This window comes from Sarcophilus harrisii, chromosome 2, assembly GCF_902635505.1.
Source record: "Sarcophilus harrisii chromosome 2, mSarHar1.11, whole genome shotgun sequence".
Taxonomy (NCBI): Eukaryota; Metazoa; Chordata; class Mammalia; order Dasyuromorphia; family Dasyuridae; genus Sarcophilus; species Sarcophilus harrisii.
This window is the reverse complement of record NC_045427.1, coordinates 34624159-34646258: the sequence shown is the minus strand read 5'-3', so window position 1 is coordinate 34646258 and position 22100 is coordinate 34624159. Positions and strand designations below refer to the sequence as shown.

General features: G+C 39.5%; 1 protein-coding gene across 5 annotated transcripts in view; it reads right to left on the bottom strand.

Annotated features, from left to right (window-relative positions):
* Nucleotides 1-4794: 4794 nt before the first annotated feature.
* Nucleotides 4795-22100, bottom strand: part of LOC100919647 (gastrula zinc finger protein XlCGF26.1-like) — a 64411-nt gene continuing 47105 nt past the window's right edge. For 3 of the 5 annotated variants that reach the window (XM_031949867.1, XM_031949865.1, XM_031949866.1), the window contains 4 exons: nucleotides 21052-21178; nucleotides 14184-14310; nucleotides 13807-13902; nucleotides 4795-6618 (listed from right to left, as the gene is read on the bottom strand). In XM_031949867.1, coding sequence (XP_031805727.1) covers nucleotides 5051-6618; nucleotides 13807-13902; nucleotides 14184-14310; nucleotides 21052-21072 — 1812 coding nt within the window. In that variant the 5' untranslated portion in view covers nucleotides 21073-21178 and the 3' untranslated portion in view covers nucleotides 4795-5050. Of the gene's footprint in view, nucleotides 6619-13806; nucleotides 13903-14183; nucleotides 14311-20203; nucleotides 21030-21051; nucleotides 21179-22100 lie in introns of those variants that run through there. The other 2 variants (XM_031949868.1, XM_031949871.1) reach the window with 2 other exon arrangements.

The following is a 22100-nucleotide window of genomic DNA, read 5'->3' as shown; positions in this document are numbered from 1 at the left end:
CCTCATTTCCAAAATATATAGAGAATTAACTCTAATTTATAAAAAATCAAGCCATTCTCCAATTGAAAAATGGTCAAAGGATATGAACAGACAATTCTCAGATGAAGAAATTGAAACTATTTCTAGTCATATGAAAAGATGCTCCAAGTCATTATTAATCAGAGAAATGCAAATTAAGACAACTCTAAGATACCACTACACACCTGTCAGATTGGCTAAGATGACAGGAAAAAATAATGATGATTGTTGGAGGGGATGCGGGAAAACTGGGACATTGATGCATTGTTGGTGGAGTTGTGAACGAATCCAACCATTTTGGAGAGTAGTTTGGAACTATGCTCAAAAAGTTATCAAACTGTGCATACCCTTTGATCCAGCAGTGTTACTACTGGGATTATATCCCAAAGAGATTATAAAGAAGGGAAAGGGACCTGTATGTGCATGAATGTTTGTGGCAGCCCTTTTTGTAGTGGCTAAAAACTGGAAACTGAATGGATGTCCATCAGTTGGAGAATGGTTGAATAAATTGTGGTGTATGAAAATTATGGAATATTACTGTTCTGTAAGAAATGACCAACAGGATAATTTCAGAAAGGCCTGGAGAGACTTACATGAACTGATGCTGAGTGAAATGAGCAGGACCAGGAGATCATTATATACTTCAACAACAATACTACATGATGACCAGTTCTGATGGATCAGGCCATCCTCAGCAATGAGATCAACCAAATCATTTCTAATGGAGCAGTAATGAACTGAACTAGCTATGCCCAGAAAAAGAACTCTAGGAGATGACTAAAAACCATTACATTGAATTCCCAATCCCTGTATTTATGCACACCTGCATTTTTGATTTCCTTCACAAGCTAATTGTACAATATTTCAGAGTCTGATTCTTTTTCTATAGCAAAATAACGTTTTGGTCAGGTATACTTATTGTGTATCTAATTTATATTTTAATATATTTAACATCTACTGGTCATCCTGCCATCTAGGGGAGGGGGTGGGGGGGAGTAAGAGGTGAAAAATTGGAACAAGAGGTTTGGCAATTGTTAATGCTGTAAAGTTACCCATGTATATATCCTGTAAATAAAAGGCTATTAAATTAAAAAAAAAAAAAAAAAAAAAAAAGAGATTCCCCTTGATCCAACATGATAGTATGAATGATACCAGGAACATATTCAGGATTGTTTAAAATTAGCACCTTTCCCTAAATAGATTGCACAGACAGACTGTGGTGTGTGTGTGGAATTTGGAAGTTCCTTAAACTGTAAATTGTCCTTTTGGTGACTGCTGGGCCCACACTGTTCTGTACTCACTATTCAATTCGTTTGCACAGGAAAGATTTGTAGCGCCCCTCCCAATCCTGTTTCCCAGCTTCTTTCTACACTGTTTTGTATAATGTCTTGGCTTTCCATACTTAAAACAATTGCCTACATTTTTACTGGTGTTATTTTTATAATCCTTGACATGTTCAGCTGGCTTTACCACATCTATAGCATTTTCGTTCAGATGGAAATGCCTTTCCCTCTTTTAGGGCTCTGGTTCACACCTCAGCACTATACAATTTTTTTACATCTTTTATATATGTCTTCTATGCTGGTGTCTCGAGGTAGACCTATCATCACCTTTTTAAAGTCGGTATTAGTGTTCTCCTTAAGCATAATTAAAATTTTAAAATTTTATTTATTTACAAAACATATGCATGGGTAATTTTTCCAACACTGACCCTTGCAAAATCTTTTGTTCCAAAATTTCCCCTCCTTGCCCCACCCTCTCCCCTAGTTGGCAGATAGTCCAATGTATGTTAAATATGTTAAAATACATATTAAATCCAATATATGTATCCATATTTGTACAGTTATCTTGCTGCACAAGAAAAATCTGATCAAGAAAGGAAAAGAAAAACTGAGAAAGAAAACAAAATGTAAGCAAATAACACAGTGAGTGAGAATGCTGTGTTGTGTTCCACATGGTTCTCTCTCTGGGTATACATACATGGCTCTCTCAAACAAGTGGAACTGGTTTGAATCATCTCAATGTTGAAGAGAGCCATGTTCAACAGAATTGATCATCCTATAGTCTTTTTGTTGCCATGTATAATGATCTTCTCATTCTGCTCATTTCACTTTACATCATTCATGTAAGTCTCTCCAGGTCTCTTTGAAATCATCCTGCTAATCGTTTCTTATAGAGCAATAATATTCCATAACATTCACATACCACAATTTATTCAGCCATTCTCTAACTGATGGGCTCAGTTTCCTATTTCCTGCAGTATGAAAAGGGCTGCCACAAACGGTTTTGCACATACAGGTCCCTTTCCCTCCTTTAAGATCTCTTTGGGATATAATCCAGGAGAAAAACTGCTGAAATCAAAGGGTATGTACAGTTTGATAACTTTTTGAGCATAGTTCCAAATTGCTCTCCAGAATGGTTGGATGTGTTCATAGTTCCACCAACAAAGTATTAGTATCCTAGTTTTCCCATATCCCCTTCAACATTCATTATTATCTTTTCCTGTCATCTTAGCCAATCTGAGAAGTGTATAATGGTATCTCAGAGTTGTCTTAATTTGCATTTCTCTGATCAATAGTGTTTTGGAGCAACTTTTCATGTGACTACAAATAGTTTCAATTTCTTCATTTGAAAATTGTCTGTTCATATTCTTTGACCATTTATCAATTGGAGAATGACTTGATCTATTAGAAATTTGAGTCAATTCTCTCTATATTTTTTAAATGAGGCCTTTATCAGATCCTTTGGATGTAAAAGTGTTTTCCCAGTTTATTGCTTCCCTTCTAATCTTGTCTGCATTAGTTTTGTTTGTACAGAAACTTTTCAATTTAATATAATCAAAATTATCTATTTTGTGATCAATAATGATCTCTAGTTCTTTGGTCACAAATTCCTTTCTCCACAAATCTTAGAGGTAAACTATCCTATGTTCTTCTAATTTATTTATAATCTCATTCTTTTATGTCTAGCTCATGAGCCCATTTCAACCTTATCTTGGTATACAGTGTTAGGTGTGGGTCTATGCCTATTTTCTGTCATACTAGTTTTCAATTTTCCCAGCAGTATTTATCAAATAGTCAACTAGATTGCTATAGTCATTGACCATTTTGTTCTGTGAATCTAACCTATTCCACTGATCAACTTCTCTATTTCTTAGCTAGAACCAAATAGTTTTGATGATACACACACACATATATTTATAATATAGTTTTAGATCTGGTACAGCTAGACCACCTTCATTTGCTTTTCTCTTCATTAATTCCTTTGAAATTCTTGACCTTTTGTTCTTCCAGATGAATTTTGCTATTTTTTCTAGGTCAGTAAAATAGTTTCTTGGCAGTTTAATTGGTATAGCACTAAATGAATATATTAGTTTAGGAAGTATTGTCATCTTTGCTCGACCTATCCAAGAGCACTTGATATTTTTCTACTTGCTTAGATCTGACTTTATTTGTGTAGAAAGTGTTTTGTAGTCTTGCTCATATAGTTCCCAACTTTCCCTTGGCAGATAGCTTCCCAACTATTTTATATTATTACTAATTCTGAATCCCAAAGAGATTATTAATAAGGGGGAAAGAACGTGTATAAAAACATTTAGAGCAACTATTTGTGGTGATAAAAAAAAAAAATTAGAACCTGAGAGGATGGCCATCAATTGGGGAGTAGCTGAATAAGTTGTTATATATGAATGTAATGAATTACAACTGTTCTATGAGAAATAATGCACAAGGGGCAGCTAGGTTGTGCAGGGAATACGTGGTACCAGTCCTGAAGTCAGGAAGACCTAAGTGCAAATCTGACCTCAGATACCTAAATCTTCCTGGCTGTGTGACCCTGGGCAAGTCACTTAACCCCAATTGCCACAGCAAAAAAAAAAAAAAAAAAATGAGCAAGCAGATTTCAGAAAAACCTGCACAACTACGTAAATTGAAGCTCAGTGAAGTGAGCAGAACTGTACACAGCAACACCAACTTTGTGTAGATGATCATCTCTGATGAACCACAGTCTTCTTAGGAATACATTCATCCAAGAGAATTCTAATACACTTGGGATTGAAACTATGAAGACTGAATGCAGATCCAAGCATACTATTTTCACTTTTTTTTTCTTATGGTTTTCCCTATTTATTTTTTCTCACATAATATGGAAATATTTTAAATGCTTGTACATGTATAATCTATATGAAATTGTTTAGGAAGGGGAAAGTGAAAAAATTTGGAACTTAAAATCTTACCAAAAAATGTTGAAAATTATTCTTATATATAATTAGAAAAAAATAAAATATTGCTAAGTGGAGGGAAGGACATTAAAAATTGTCTTTACATTTAATTTAAAAAACTGACATAATAATAAGGGCTAGTATTTATGATGTGGACTTTAAACATCATAATAAACATCATTTGTTCCCCATTATCAGGATGATGAAACAAGACCACCATGTCTTATTTACACAGAATGATGGGAAGTTGAAATTTACTTGATACTGTAATCCATTTCTGTGCCCAATCTTCCGAGATCTTTAAATACCTTTTGCCCAGAAGTGTCAATCTCAATTCATTCCTCCCTAGTTCCAGTCCCCCCACTCCTCCACATCCCCTGGTTATATGACTATTCCCCAAAATCCAATTACTCAATCACTACGATTGCCAAAGGTGTTATATCAGCTTGAGCTAGTAAAGATATTTTCATATAAGATAAAGTGTTCCTGCTGTTTGAAAGCTTTCTCAATACATTCTTAACATTTAGATTTCTCACCAGTATAAATTATCTGGTATTTCTTAAGGTTTTAACTGCACAAGAAAATTTTCTCAATTTTTCATTTTTTATTATGCAAAGTATGGATTTCAGCTATAGTCTGCTTCAACATCAGTACATTCAAAGGATTTCCCTCCAATATGAATTAATGTTTTTTAAAAGTTTTTATGCACTTCCTTACATTGTTACGGTTTTTCTCCAATATGAAATGTTTTATGTAAATTTAGATTTATATTTGAAAGTTTTCCTACATTCATTACATATATAGACTTTCACATCAATGAGTTTTCTTATGTCTATTAAAATGTCCATGATGTTTGAAGGCTTTGCCACATTTATTACATTTATAACATTTCTCTTTAGTATGAATTTTCACATGTCTATTTAGGTGATTTTTGTCCCTGAAGACTTTTCCACACTCATTACATTTAAAGGGGTTCTCTCCAGTATGAATTCTCTTATGTGCACTAAGACTTCCCTTCCGCAGGTAGGCTTTTCCACACTCATTACATTTAAAGGGTTTCTCTCCAGTATGAATTCTCTTATGTGCAGTAAGGCTTCTTTTCTGCTGGTAGGCTTTTCCACACTCATTACATTTAAAGGGTTTCTCTCCAGTATGAATTCTCTTATGTGCATTAAGGCTTCTTTTCTGCCGGTAGGTTTTTCCACATTCATTACATTTATGAGGCTTCTCCCCATTATGAATTGCCTCATGTACATCCAAGCCTTCTTTAAACCTAAAGATTTTTCCACATTTATTACATATGTATGGTTTACCTTCAATATGAATTTTCTCATGCCTCTTAAGGTGATCCTTCCGAGTGAAGCCTTTTCCACATTCATTACATTTGTAGGGTTTCTTCTCAGAATGACCTGCTTCATGTGCCTCAAGACCTTTCTTAAACCTGAAGGCTTTTCCACATTCATTACATTTATAGGGCTTCTCCCCACTATGAATTACTCCATGCACAACCAGGACTCTCTTTAAGCTGAAAGCTTTTCCACATTCTTTACATATATATGGTTTTTCTCCAGTATGAATTTTCTTATGCATCTTAAGGCTATCCTTCCGGAAGAACGCTTTTCCACATTCATTACATTTATAGGGTTTCTCTCCAGTATGAATTCTCTCATGTTCATTAAGGGATGTCTTGAACCTAAAAGCTTTTCCACATTCTTTACATTTATAAGATTTCAGAGAAGTATGGATCGTCTTGTGTCTATTAAAGGTTTTCTTAAGGCTGAAAGTTTTCCCACATTCATTACATTTATAGGGTTTCTTTTCACTAGGAATTCTTTTCTGTTGAGAAAGATAACCTTTCTGGCTAAAAGTTTTGCTATCATTATTACATTGTTTAGTAGGCTTTTCTTCCAGAAGATTTTCCTGATGAACAGTAAGGTATGAATTGTAACTGGAAGCCTTATTACATTCACCAAATTTAGGAGATTTCACTAAAGCGCGAATTCCTCCATGTACACTAAGGCAGGAACTGATGTTACATTCATTAATTCTATGAGGTTCCCCTGGAGAACACACTCTATGAGAATGATTCAGTTTGGACTGGTGACTGAAAACCTTCCTGTATTTATTAAACTTACAAAGGTTCTTCAATATGGAAATTCTACTACATGAAGTTTTGTTGTGCTTAACTATTACCTTCATGGACTGTCTTTCTAGATCATTTATCTGTCTTTCTAATTCAGTATCATGATTCCAAGCTGCTCCCAATTTAGATTTGTAGAAATCATCCTTTATGAGTCCCTTTCTGGATATCTCTCCAGTGGTAATATACTGTTTTAGAGTTGACTTCTTGGTTTCACATTCTCTTTTTTCAACAGGGGAATCTGAAAGGAACACAAAAAAGTGTCAGCACCCAGTGCTCAATGTTGTGGGGAAAAGAAAACTACTTTATGCTCAATTCTAGATTCAGTCACCTCCATTAGGAAGAAGGGTAGAGACTGATTTGGACGAGGTAGAAGAAAAATGATCAAGAGGGAGCTGAAGCCCAAAAATAAGTGAGGGGAAAGTAACAGAACTGCTCAAGACTTCAAAACTGTTAAAATTTTCATAGAGAAAAACAATAATTCTAAAACCATACATGATTACATTTCAAGTTGATCTCTGATAACACTGAAGAAAAGATAGTGATTAAAGCTATGAATTTATAAAGAGATTACCTAGACCAAAATAGGTTTCTACCTTCAATGAAAGTTATAGCTTGAGAGCTGCCTAGAACATTGAACAATGAGGTGTGACCACTGCAACAGAGCATTGAACCTCCAGTCAAGAAGACTTATCTTCCTGAAAACACACTTTCTAGCTGAGACCCAGGTCAAGTCACTTAATCCTGTTGGCCTCAGTTTCCCATCTGTCACATTACCTGAAGAAGGAAATGGTAGACCATTCCAGAATCTGTAAACTCCAAAAAGGATCACAAAGTGTTGGACAGGACTCAGAATCTTGATACAAAAGAGCATTGAGAGATGAAGTGAATTGTCCAATGTCATACTTAGTGTTAGAGGCAGGCTCTGAACCCAGTTCTGATAACTAGGAAGCTGGTGCTCTTTATATTTGGTAACAGTTCAGACCCTTAGAGCTTGCTTTCATGTCCTATGTTTTCATCTATTAGGAAAATCCCTAAATTTGTTGAGATAGAAAGTCAAAGTGTGAGTGCCAGTTGTGACACTTAATAGTTAAGTGACAATGGGCAACTTAAATGTTATGGAATTTCGCAAACTTTCCACTAAAATGGGAATAAGAAAAACACCATACATTCCAAATATTGCTAAACATCAGTAAATATGCTACTAGTATATTTGTTATCCTTATTACAATTTTTTAAGGAAATTGCAGAGTCTTTTAATTTTCTAAATTAAAAATTTTAATTTTCACAACATATGCAATAATTTTTAACATTCACCCTTGTAAAACCTTGTACTCCAAAATGTTTTTCTCCTCCATTCCCCTAAATCCCTCCACTATCCAGCAAGTATTCCAATATCTGTTAAACGTGTAATTCTTCTATACATAATTCTTATAGTTATTATTAAATTCAGTAATGACATTAATTACAATTTTATATGAAGCAGTGGAAAGAGAAAGCTGACTAAACAAATTGAAGATGAGAAAGGGAAAACAGGAAGTAGATAGAAGGTATAGATGGCATCTTTATAGGATCTGTCACTAAAAAGAATGAGACAAATTGAAAGGAAGATAAAAGAGACAACAAGCTGGAACAATGATGTGATTTTTTTAAATAGAGGTCAGACTTACTTACACCTGAAAGTTCTTTTCCCTTATCTCTCAGAAAAGACTCATCAAAGAAAAAAATAATGTAAGGATTTAAGAACAGAAAATTGTCATAGAAATAAAGGATATTATCTAGCATATATGTGAAAGGTTAAGCATGATCAAGAAGAATTACAGCGTTTTCTGAGACTAGAGAGAAATACAAGGGCAGATTTGCTAGAAAACCATTTCTTGACATAGAAGGTGAGGTTACAGGAGGAGTGCAGGATGGACAAGCACAGCTTCTCTCCTCAGGCCTATGGACCTTGAAAGAGAGCTCCAGGCCCAACATTTTCAAGGTAACTCACTCTCATGATCCTGTTAAGCTTCTACTGACAGTGAGTCCTGTCCCTGCCTAGATTTCTGGATTAGGGGTTTTCAGCTGCATCTGACCCTTTGTAAGCCCCTTTGAGGCTTTTTGGCAGAGATTCTTATCTCAGAGGAGTTTGTCATTTCCTTCTGGCTGGAACTCAGAACTCTGAGGTTCCTTCGATCCAGGGCTGGCACTCAGGTGTAGCAGGCCTGAATTCTGAAAAGGTGCACTTGAATCTAAGACAGCAGAGTGCTTGTAGATAAGTATCTGCTGGTTCTCTATACACATACTTGACATAATATAATGATGTGGTCTAGTTGGTGTATACTTAGGATAATGTGGTGATGTGATGCTCTACAGCTACATGTGCCTAATGTGGTGTGGTGATGTAGTCATACTGGGGTATTTAAGGGAGTCCCAGAGACAGTGGTTTCTCTTGGCCGAGGCGATCTCAGCCACAGAGAAGACTTCAGGCTCCAGACTCCATCTTTGACCAGCCACGTGTCTGCTCTCCTACCTCCTTCACTTCACTCCCCCACTAAGCTCAAGGCCTCAGGCTGATCCCAAAGCCCACCAGAGAGCTAGTCTGGACACTACATATTGGCACCCAATGAGGACTAAGGACCAGCACGCAGCTCGACTGATTCGATCTTAAGTTCACTGGAGAAGTCCCTGTGACCTGGAAAAAGAGTGAATATTAAAATAGACAAACAGGAATCTTTGGTAAGGGCTAAACTAGTAACTTTCGTTTCTTAGCTGAAATGGGGCTAATACCAAGAGAAGAACCTCCTCCACCCCAAAGGAAATATGAAGAAAGCATAGTTAGGTTAATGAAGAGCCAAGGTTTGTTAGTAACTCAGGATCTGATCCTTGGATTTTTAGAAACATTAGAGTGCACATCCTCTTGGTTCTCAAAGGAAGAAAGATTAGAACTAGACAAGTGGAAACTACTGGGAGAGCAACTATTTGAAGATTACAAAAATAATGGTACTGATTCAATTCCTGAAGAAACATTCTATATATAAAATATAATACAAATGGCTTTAAGGAATTATATAAGCTTTAGAATAAGGAAAAAGAAGAAAGAGCAGGAAGGGGAGGGTTTAAATAAATAAAACAGCTGAACAATGAAGTGTGAGGAGAAAGAGGAAGAAGGAGATGAGACTGAACACAGCTGGAGGATATAACCAGGCAGACCAAGTTGAGTACCATGCCATGCCCCCCACCTCCCCCTGACCCTCCCCCCGCCCCCCACCCGCATACCCAAGGAGGTGCCCTTAGTGCATTCCCCATCTCTTGACCTTCCTCCATCAATTTTGCCTTTATGGTTGGAATTAGGAGGAAGAGTGGGAAGGGCAGTGACCCATCACTATCGCCCATACAGAAGCCCTGCCAACCCCCTATAACTCCATTACAAAAGGCATTACTTAAAAGCCCAAGAAGAAGGGCAGGATACAGCTGATTTGAGAATACAAACATATCCTGTGATTGAACAGCTTAACTCTTCAGGTCAAGAAAAAAGAAGATATACTCCTTTTAATCTGAAAATTATCAAAGATCTGAAGAAGGCTTACACTCTTTATGAGTCTACATCGTGTCATGTTAAGATGTCATTACAGAATTTGGCTTGTGAAGTTTTAACCCCTAATGATTAGAAATCTATAGCAAGTACATGTTTAGAACCTGGACAAGACTAGTTGTGGCTTTCTGAATATAGTGAGCTCTGTAGGATACAAGCCCAACAAAATAGGCAAACTGGAGTTAATATACCAATCACCTGTGACCAACTAACAGGTATAGGTTCTTATGCAGAGGCTTTACCACAGATTAATTACCCCATAACAGCCATATGAACAAATTGCTTCTGCTGCTATCAAAGCATGGGGCACCCTCCCAGGTAAACAAGATAGAGGAGAAGCCTTCACAGAAATAGCCCAAGGTCCAAACGAAATCTTTGGTGATTTTTGTGGGACATCTGCCAACAGCTGTCATACGAACTAATGGTGAAAATGTAGTAACAGACATTATGATAAGATAACTTGCTAAAGAAAATGGTAATGAGGTTTGTAGAAGAATTATACTGGGAATATACAAGGATGCTCCTTTAGAGGAGTTCATAAGACGATATGCCACAGTGGGCACAAATATCTTTTATACCCAGGCTATGATGCAGACTTCCCAAGATTTGAACATGGGAAGACAGGGACCCTTTTGGCAAGGGACTTCTAGAGAGAATTGTCAATGCTTTCACTGTGGTAAAGTAGGACATCTGAAAGCTCAATTTTGGCATAGAGACAGAATGAGAAAACAGGGTGGGAGAACAATACCCAAAACCCCATGTCCAAAATGCAACAGAGGCTTCCATTGAGCATCAGAATGTAGACTGACTCAGGGAAACAGGATGAGGGGTCCAGCTCCAGGGTCCCAGGCAAAAAACACTTGGAGTATGATGGCAGCCACTATTACACCCAGAAAATCTTTAGAAGTTCTGTACTCAGACATGACCAATCAGCCAAGAAGCAATCTGATGGGAGAAAGGAATTACACAATTAATCAGCCAGGAAGCAACCTTATGGAAGAAAGGGATTACAATTGGGGAGAATAGACTTGTATGCAGCTGGGACAACTGAGATACCTCCCTGGAGAAGTGAAATCTGTTCCTCTCCAGCCTATGAATCCCTTGCCTCCAGGCACAGTAGGCTTGACCATTTCACCTCCTGAGAGTACTTACAAAACAGTGTCCATTCATACACTGATGTGGGAAACTAGGGAATGTATAGATAATATCCCAGTCACTAATAAAGGTAGACAATGTGTGACTTATCAACCAGGAGAAGTAGTAGCATCAGATTTACTGATACAGACTCCTAATAGGCAATCTGTTGATAGTTGCCCAGGTTCTGATTCCAAGCAGCAGAATCCAGGAATATTCTGGACTACAGCAGTTACAACTGACCATCCCATGCTCACTATCTATATAAATGGCATACCATTGGAAGGGTTGGTAGACACAGATGCAGATTGTACAGTCATTAGAGGGACCAGCTGGCCCAGTCACTGGCCAAAGACTAAGGCAGACATCTATATGTCTGGGGTAGGAAGAGCAATAGCAGCTGAAGTTAGTGCTACATCTTTGAAATGGACTTTTGAAGGTAAACAGGAGTTTTTACTCCTTTTGTAGTTGAAAAATCCCCATCAATTTGTGGGGAAGAGATGTTTTACAACAATTAGGATTAAAAATTAGTACTTTGGTTTTTTAGGCAGGGCTGCTGTTGAAGGCCTGCCAACACTTTCACCTGTTCCTATCCAATGGAAAACTGATACACCAGTGTGGATAGAACAGTGGCCCTTAGGTAGCGACAAAATTCAGGCCTTATTAGATATAATACAGGAGCAACTTGACCAAGAACACTTATAACCTTCTCTAAGTCCTTGGAATTCCCCTGTATTTGTTGTAAGAAAGAAATCTGGAAAATGGAGGATGTTGATTGATTTAAGAAAGGTAAATGAATAGATGGAAACTATGTGAACTCTTCAGCTTGGACTTCCATCTCCTACTGAATTGCCAAAAAGCTAGCCTGGACATTACAGGTTCTGATAAAGACCTCATTTCCAAAATATATAGAGAATTAACTCAATTTATAAGTAATCAAACAATTCTCCAATTGATAAATAGTCAAAGGATATAAATAGACAATTTTCAGACAAAGAAATGGAAACCATTTCTAGTCATATGAAAAGGGGTTTCAAATCATTATTGATCAGAGAAATGCAAATTAAGACAACTCTGAGATACCACTACACACCTGTCAGATTAGCTAAGATGACAGGAAAATATAATGGTGAATGTTGGAGGGGATGTGGGGAAACTGGGACACTGGTACATCGTTGGTGGAGTTGTGAACGAATCCAACCATTCTGGAAAGCAATTTGGAACTATGCTCAAAAAGTTATCAAACTGTGCACACCCTTTGATCCAGCAGTGTTTCTATTGGTTTTATATCCCAAAGAGATCTTAAAGAAGGGAAAGGGATCTGTATGTGCAAAAATGTTTGGGACAGCCTTCTTTGTAGTGGCTAGAAACTGGAAACTGGATGGAAATGAATGGAGAATGGCTGAATGAGTTATGGTATATGAATGTCATGGAATATTATTGTTCTGTAAGAAATAACCAGCAGGATGATTTCAGAAAGGCTTGGAGAGACTTACATGAACTGATGCCAAGTGAAATAAGTAGAACCAGGAGATCATAATACACAGCAACAAGATTGTATGATGATCAATTCTGATGGACATGGCTCTCTTCAACAATGAGAGGATCCAAATCAGTTCCAGTTGTTCAGTAAGAAGAGAACAAGCTACACCCAGTGAAAGAACTATGGGACATGAGTGTAGACCACAACATAGCATTTTCACTCTTTCTGTTATTGTTTGCTTGCATTTTTGTTTTCCTTCTCAGGTTATTTTCAACGTATTTCTAAATCTGATTTTTCTTGTGCAGCAAGATAACTGTATAAATATGTATACATATATTGTATTTAACGTATACTTTAACATATTTAACATGTATTGGACTATCTGCCATCTAGGGGAGGGGTGGGGAGAAGAAGGGGAAAATTTAGAACAGAAGGTTTTTCAAGGGTCAATGTTGAAAAATTACCCATGCTGTGTATATTTTGTAAATAAAAAGCTATAATAAAAAATTATTAAAAATAATTAAAAAAAAACATATGCATGGACAATTCTTCAACATTAGACCTTGCAAAACCTTATGTTCCAATTTCTATCCCCTTCCCCCACATCCTCCTCTAGATGGCAAGTAGTCCAATGTATGTTCAACATGATAGAAATATATGTTAAATCCAATATATACATTCATATTTATACAATTATCTTGCTGCGCCAGAAAAATCAAATCAAACCAGTAAAAAAAAAAGAGAGAGAGAGAGAGAGAGAGAAGCAAAATAAAATGCAAACAAACAACAACAAAAAGACTGAAAATTCTATGGTGTGAACCACGTTCGGTTCCCACAGGCCACTCTCTGGGTGTAGCTGATTCTCTTCATCACTGAACAATTAGAACTGGTTTGAATCATCTCATTGTTGAAAAGAGTCATGTCCATCAGAATTGATCATTGTATAATAGTGATGTTATATACAATGATCTCTTGGTACAGTTGTGCTGTGGTATTTAAGGGAGTCTGAGAGACAGAGGTCTCTCTCGGTCGTGACGATCTCAGCCACAGAGAAGACTTCAGGCTCCAGAGTCCAGACTCCATCTTTGACCAGCCACGTGTCTGCTCTCTTGCCTTCTTCACTTCACTCCGCCACTAAGCCCAAGGTCTTAGGCTGATCCTGAGCCCCACCAGAATGCTAGCCTGGACATTACACTCGGGAGACTGCACTCCCTGACTGCCTGGTTATTACTCACCCTCAGAAATGCATCTGGGGTCTTCTTCCCCTGATAGCCAGGGGTCTTCATGTCTCTCCAGCCGAGAAATCATGTTTGGTTTAGTTACTGGAAGCCCTGCTCAAGGAGAAATAAGTGGAAAGCGCTGAGATAACAGAGACACCTCAGAACTCAATCCTGCCATCTTTGGCTCATCCCCATACTGGCCATTCCCATCCCTTAGAATTGACTAGTTCTGTATTGACAATTACATATTTCATGTCTCTCTGGATGGTACAGAAGCTCCATGAGAGCAGAGCCCAATTTTTACCTTTGTTCTCTCATGACTACCATAGTTCTTGGTATAAAGTCAGAGCTGAATAAATCCTGATTGAAAGACTGAAAAGAAGTTAGCTTACCAAGAGAGACAAAGTTCTCATAGTTCTCCAGCATCACGTCCCTGTACATGTCCTTCTCACCAGGATCCAAATAGCTCCATTCCTCCTGAGTGAATTCCACAATAACATCTTGGAATGTCAGTAATTTCTAAAACACAACAGAATCTTAGTGTGAGAGATATCAGAAATGTCAAAAGCCATTTACTATTCTAGGGTGGGTAAGAAAGTAGGGAGACACTTGAAACTCAAAATGTTACCCAAAAATGAAATGTTTTTTTTAAATTTTTATTTCCTTTTTCATATTTAATGCTAACTTTTTTCAAATATGCATGAAAAAAAAATTTTTTGGCTGATGCAAATGGGGTTAAGTGACTTGCTTAGGGTCACACAGCTAGGATGTGTTAAGTGTCTGAGGTCAGATTTTAACTCATATCCTCCTGACTTCAGGGGGTGCTCCATCCACTGTGCCACCTAGCTACCTCCGAAAAGATATTTTTCAGCATTCACCCTTGCAAAACCTTGTGTTTCAATTTTTTTCCCTCCTTCTCCACCTCCTTCCACTCCTAGACAGCAAATAATCCAACGTAAGTTAAACATGTACAATTCTAAACATATCTCTACCTTTATCATGTTGTGTTAGAAAAACCAGATCAAAAGGGGGAAAAAATGACAAAATAAAACCAAGAAATCACCAAAAAAGGTGAAAATACAAAGCTTTGATCTGCATCTGGTTTCCATAGCCCTTTCTCTGGATGCAGAGAGCTCCCTCCATCACAAATCCACTGAAATGCCTTGAATCACCTCAGTATTGAAGAGTCAAGTCCATCACAGTTGATCATCACATAATCTTGTTGCTGTGTGCATTGTTCTCTTGGGTCTCTTTTCACTTAGCATCAGTTCATATAAGTCTTTCCAGGTTTTTCTAAAAATCAGCCTGCTTATTTTATCTTACAGAACAATGATATTTCATTACATTCATATACCCTAATTTATTCAGCCACTCATTTTCCAGTTCCTTGCCACTTCAAAAATTTTTGCACATTTGGTTTCTTTTCTGTTTTATGATTTCTTTGGGATACAGATTAAGTAGAGACACTGCTGGATCAAAGGATATGCAGAATTTTAAAGCCATTTGGGCATTGTTCCAAATTCTTCTCCCGCTTAGTTGGATCAGTTCTTAACTCCACCTATATATTAGTTTCCCAGTTTTTCATTTATCATTATCTTTTCCTTTCATCCTATGAAATATGAACATGGTTATCTCAGAGTTATCTTAAATTGCATTTCTCTAATCAATAGTGATTTAGAGCATTTTTGCATATGACTAGAAATGGCTTTAATTTCTTTTTCTGAAATTTGTTCATATCCTTTGTCCATTTATCAGTTGGGAAATTGCTCACATTATCATAAATTTGAGACAATTATCTACATATTTTAGAAATGAGGCCTTTATTAGAAACACTGGATGTAAAAAATTTTTTTTCTTGGTTTTCTCCTTTCTTTCTAGTCTTAGGTACATGGTTTTGTATCTACAAAACCTTTTTTATTTAACGTAATCAAAATTATCCACTTTGCATTTCATAAATGTTCTCTAGTTCTTCTTGGCCATAAGTTCCTTCCTTCTGCACATATCTGAAGAGCAAACTATCCCTTCTTCTCCTTAACTTTTATATCAAAATCATGACCCCATTTCAAACTTCTCTTGGTATATAGGTTGTTAGGCGTTGGTCACTGCCTATTGTCTGCCATACTATTTTCTAGTTTTTCCAATAATTTTTTTCCCAGTAATACTAAACAGAATAGGAATAAATGGACCTTTCCTTAAAATGAAAAGTATTATCCATTTAAAATCATCTGAAAGTATTCTCTGTAATAAATATAAGCTAGAATTCTTTCCAATAAGATCAGGGTAGATAGAAACAAGAATGCCCTTTACCATCATTATAGTCCTGGAAATGTTACCTACAGAAAGAAGAGAAGAAAAAGAAACTGGAAGTATTAGTATAAGGAATGAGAGTGTGTATGTGTGTGAAGTAGTGAAGCTGGTTGTGGTCCCTTTAAGAAACTGTATTTCCTATTGATTTGTGATTCCTTTCAGATTCCCAGCCCCTCCTGGTTGACGCATTATCAGTTCAGGAAGCCAGAGCCTTTGATTCACAAATCCTGGTCAAAAGTACCCCTTTGAGCTTGCCCTAGCCCCCACTGCATTTGAGCCAACTTGGGCTCTCCCAGCCCCCCTAGTTCTGATCTGCTCCCGTGGTCCCAGCCCCCATTCTGACTTTCGGGTTTCCCATCTCCCACCAAGACAAGCAATATAATGAACTTCCATCAACTAAGGTCTTTGCAGATGGACCTTGGCAGCTCCCTTTGCCACTAGGACTTTCTGCCCACTGAGAACTGCATTCTCAGTGTGTTGGAATCTTTACAAAGTGTTAAGACATTTCTTTACAAAGTGTTAAGACATTGGAGTTGATTTGATCTTAGAAGAAGATATTTTGGGCCAGAACTTGAACTAGGTACTAAGTACAACTGATGGAAACAATGCTTGTGTTCACACCTTTAGAGAGCTCTAAGAACTCAATGGAGTTCACAGTTTGGGAGATTCAGGGTCTAGAAAGAGATATCTGAATTCACACATTCCTTAGGACCAGAGACCACTCTGGGAGATAATCCAGAATCCCTCTCCCTCCAGAAGGTGAGTTAACCTTTGGGAGATCACATAAATATAGGGAGCTTTTGAAGCTTGAAGTTACTTCTTCTGGTGGAACTGACTGGAGGTAAAGAGAGATTCATTGCATCTTCCAACTTGGTGCTGGCTGGAGGCTGAAGAAAGCAGAGGCAGAAGCCAAGGACAAAGCTGCAAGATCTCTTGGAGCCAGGCAGAGAGATAGGCCTCAACTAACCGGGCTAATTTGGAAGGAGAAATAAACGTTTGCATTTTTACCAGCTGGCTGCAATAATGGAGTAATTATTTATTTCAACTGAGACTAAGGCTGCCTCCAGGAAGACTATCACATCAGTGCAAACTCCATTTTCCATCGATCTGCCTGCTGGAATACTCTTTCCAGGGCCATCCTCACTTTACCCTCACCTATTTCCCTAACTAGACTGTATGCCTCTCTGTCAGGATTTCTAACCTTACTTCCAATTCTTATAATAAGCCTCTATTTTCAATCTAGGTTTTCAAGTCTGTAAATTCCTTTATAGAGAACCTCTGCGCCGCCAGAAGGGAGTCCCCAAAACTCCCTACCCTTGTACCTAATACCAAGGGGGTGCAGGGGAGCCAAACCTCTCCATTTGGTTCCCTAAACGCCAATCCTGCCACTAGACTTTATATTTAACTCCCTGACCACCAGAAACCCTCATCTCATTTTGGTTCCCAAATCTAAACTTCATCAGTATCATTTTGCAGACAATATGATGGCATCTTTAAAGTATCCAACATACACATAAACACCAACATGAATACATACAAATATATAATGCATATATGAATATACAATTGCATACATCTACATGCATACACACATACATATAACTCATGCATTTACACAGACATACACAGTCATCTAAAATAATACCAGCAGGGCTGACACAATGCACGTTTCTCTCCTGATGGAATCACTCAGTTTTCCTTTGTCAGAGAACAAGGATCCCAAGCCCTCCCTTGTAGTTTATCAATAAACTCTATGTGGAATGCTTGTTACAATTTTGCTGAAAATCTCCTCTTCCCTGTTCTTGCTAACTCTGGGCTATTCCCTATCCTCCCCCACCCACAGATCCCTCTCTCTTCCTCCCTTCCCTTTATCCCGCTCCCATTAATCTGAACAACCACCTTTTAAGGTCTTTTAAATGGTTAGCTGTGATCATTCATGCTCACAACAATGGGTCAAAGTGGGCCCTTGAACCCACATCTCTCCTGCCTCCAAGTCCCCCACCTTTCCCCCTTTTCATTCATGGCTTCACAATAAGGTACCACAGTTATGTCCCCATACACTGAGACCTTTGAAGGAAAGGATTCTTTATAAAGCCTTTTTCCATAGGCATTTAATCTGTGCTTGTTTGTTTAGATTCTAGCTGGCACACAGTAGGTGCTTAAGCACTACAGGTAGTTCTTGGATTGCAGTCCACCCCCTTTTAACTGCTAAGGAAAAAAGTGGGGTCCAAGGGACTAGCTCAGGTCACACTGAGGAGGTCCTGAATGTTGTTCTCAGGCCGTCATCCTCTCTACCCAGTAACTATGCCCTTTTAAACACTTTGGCACATTTATCCTTGGCCACCCAAGGGAACACTTCACTGTTTCCCATGCTACCAGGCTCTGCTCCTTAGCTCTGTTTCAGCCTTTGGTCACCTTCACATGACCATCACGTGGCAGCTGCAGTGACCAGCTTCCGGGATCTGACTCCGAGCCTCACTGGATAACCCACTTCAGTCGCCTCCTGGCCCACCCTGCAAATCAGTCCTATGTCCATTCCCAGTAGGAAGGGGATCCAGAAGATGAGATCATCGCCCTATATCCCAAAAGACTTTGGGCTCCATTTGTTTGGAGGGAAACTGATTATTGGGATGAAGAGACCCCAGCAAAATGCTACCCAGGGTCTGAGTGGCCCCCAGGAAGGCGCACCCTTCCTTGTTGTGCTTATCTCTGCTATTGATGAGGGTATCTATGAAGAGGTTAGGCAGCAATGAGTGGGGTTCCTTCTCTCCCAAAGGCAGAGTTCTGAGTGAAGGAATTCGCTAAACCCAGAGGCTATGGTAAAAAAGCTTTATTGTTAAAGAAACACCAAGAAGGATTCTCTTGGGGGAACATACCATCCTCAAGGGAGAAGTGACCTGCAAAAAGTCACTTTCTGAAGATGCATTTTATGGATGACTCAAGTAAATGTGAAATCTTGCCTGGGGTTACGGCTTCCCCCCAGAAAGCTTATCTTGCTCATGAGATGAGAGTCCATTTGGGGTTGTAGATCAAAGAGGACATTTTTTTGGTGATTTTACATAATTTTACAGGGCTCACTCAGGTCATACAGAGTTCATTCTCATCACTATGGTGCCCTGGTGATTGACTTTACATATCTATGATGCCACCAAACTCGGGCTTCAGTTCCTCTCTAACACTGCAAGGCCACAGACTCCCGTATTTCACTCCCACTTTCCTGACACTACTTTCGGCCTCTAAAATTTCAGCTTTGGTCTCATAGACCCTCTTCTGTTTGGGGATCCCCAAACCACTTTTCCATAGATTTAACAGGTTAGAACAACGGGGAATAATGAGCTCCTCACGGTGTTATTAAATGGATGCCTGCAGCAAACAGGGAGGGAGCACTGACGGAGATCAGCTCAGCTCCATGGTCTCAAACTGCGAGGTCCTGCTCAGGCCACTCTCTGTAGAGATCTCAGGCACTCCCCCTCTCCCCCAAGGCCGGTCAGAAGTCCCAGTTATGGCCCTGAGGTTAAATTTTCCCCACAAAACCTCCTCGTGGGCCCCCGCTGGCTGCCGCCTTCCCTTGGCTCAGACCTGCGGGGCCCTCCGCCTCCAGGCGTCTTTTCCTTCCCCTCCCCCTACGCCAAGTGGTTTCTCCCCTAACGCCATCATGTTTACCATCCCCCCTTCTCACAAAGCTAACCCGCTCTGGCAGGGCTGAGTCGCTTTCAGGATTTAGGCTGCCAGGACCCGCCCCAACCTCCAGGGGGCTCCCTCCCTAGTGGGCAACAGCGAGTCCCGCTGAGGAGCTCGTCTCCCCTACGCTGCCCGACTCTATTTCTTGTTCACCATTCCCGGTGACCGTGGAACGCCTTCCTTTTCTGCATAAATACGCAGACTTGTCCTAACTGAACCTACATTTGCCGAAAGAGACGGGTCCCTGTGGATCCTTCACACCCCAGCTTTCGGGGCCTCCCACCGCCACGTTTGGGTCTCAGACCCCGAAGAGGGAGCGGAACCAGGAGCCGGCGTCCTGGGGGCCCATCCTCCCTCCCCCAGCTCCGCCCCTTCCCGCCAGTTGGGCGGCCCCAGCCGGAGCCTCCCGCCCACAGTCACTCACCCTCGAGGGGAACATGTCTCCCCAGTATTCTCCTGAGGCAGAGGGACGGGCCGAAAACAGACACCTCCCCGACTGCGCCTGCCCAGAGGCAGCCGGGCCTTGCGTCGGAAACGGACTTTCCTCTCCGCCTTCGGGGATGCAGTCCTGCCGGGGCGCGCAAGGGCACGCGCAAGGCACGAGGCCTTCAAGAGGGGCTAGGCGGGGTGAGGGGCGCCCACCCGGGGCTCTCTGGCCTCGAGGCGCTTCCTCTGCTGGGAGCTGGGCGGGAGGGGGAAAGCAGCACAGAGAAGCGGCTGTGAAACATCGCCCGCAGAAATTGCTAGAAACTCCGTGCGCAGGCTTAATAGGCCCCTCTGCCCCTAGACAGCCCTAGTCCCAGCGCGGTCTGAGGGCATCTCTATGTGACAGGCATCCCTGTCCAGCAAATTCACATTCAGCCAAGCTCCTCAGCCCCCCACGGCCATGGCCTGATGGAACTCTCTGACCTTGCAGTGCTCACACGTGATGCTCTCCCTGCCATCGCTGCAGGTCACCATGGGATGCTCCCCCAACTCTGCCTTTCCCTGCTCTCTGCTCTTCAACTTTTGCAACCCTAGTTATGTGCACAAGCCATAGCTAGAATGAGGCTTTTCCTTAACCCCCAGCTGCTATTGCCAGCCCTTTGGAAAAGACTTGTTTTATATTGACAAATACTGACATACTTGGATCTCGTTGTATAGCATAAAAGCTCCATGAGGGCAGGACCTGTCAAATTTTTACCTTTCTCCTTCTAGTAATTACCACAGTTCATGGTACTCACTTAGAGACAAATATATGCTGACAGAATGACTAAAAAGCAATTATCTTACCCAGAAAGACAAAGTTCTCATAGTTCTCCAGCATCACGTCCCTGTACATGTCCTTCTGGCCAGGATCCAAATAGCTCCATTCCTCCTGGGTGAATTCCACAGCCACATCTTGGAATGTCAGTAATTTCTAAAACATGACAGAATCATAACTTGAAAGATGAAAGAGACTTTAGAAGTCACCTACTAATGTGGGGTTGGAAGGAAAGGAGGGAATCACTTGAGTCTTAGAATGTCGCCAAAAAATGAAATAAATTTTATTTTTTTAATTTCCTTTTTCTTTTTCTTTTTTAAATAAGCCTTTTGTTTTTCAAATTGCAGGCAAAGAAATTTTTTAACATTCACTCTTGCAGAACCTTGTGTTCCAAATTTTCTTCTTCCCCCGACTGTTAACAGCAAGTAATCCAAACATGTGCAATTCTCCTACATATATTTCTACCTTTATCATGCTGTGCAAAAAAAAAAAAAAAAAAAAAAAAAAAAAAAAAAAAAAAAAAAAAAAACCATCATAAGGTAGAAAAAATGAGAAAGAAAAAAAAAAAACCCAGCAAGCAATTACCCACTAAGAAAGTGAAAACACTATGCTTTGATTCACATTCAATCTTCGTAGTCCTTTTTCTGGGTGTGAATGGCTCCCTTCATCACAAATCTACAGCTTTGAATCACTCATTGCTGTAAAGAACTAAGTCTATCACAGCTGGTCATCATATAAACTTGTTGTTGCTGTCTACAATGCTCTCTGGGTTCTATTCACTTCACTTTGCATCAGTTTACATAAATCTTTCCAGGCTTTTCTTTGTCACTACAAAAAGGGCTGCTTTTTTGCACATGGTTCATTTTCCATTTTATTATGATCTCTTTGGGATATAGACCCAGTAGAGATATTGCTGGATTAAAGGTATGGTCAATGTTTTAGCCTTTGGGCAGTTATAAACTACTCTCTAGAATGGTTGGATCAGTTCACAATTCCACCAACAAAGTATTAGATTAGTGTTCCAGTTTTCCAACCTTTCAACATTTATCATTAAATTCCTCTCATGTTCGCCAATCTG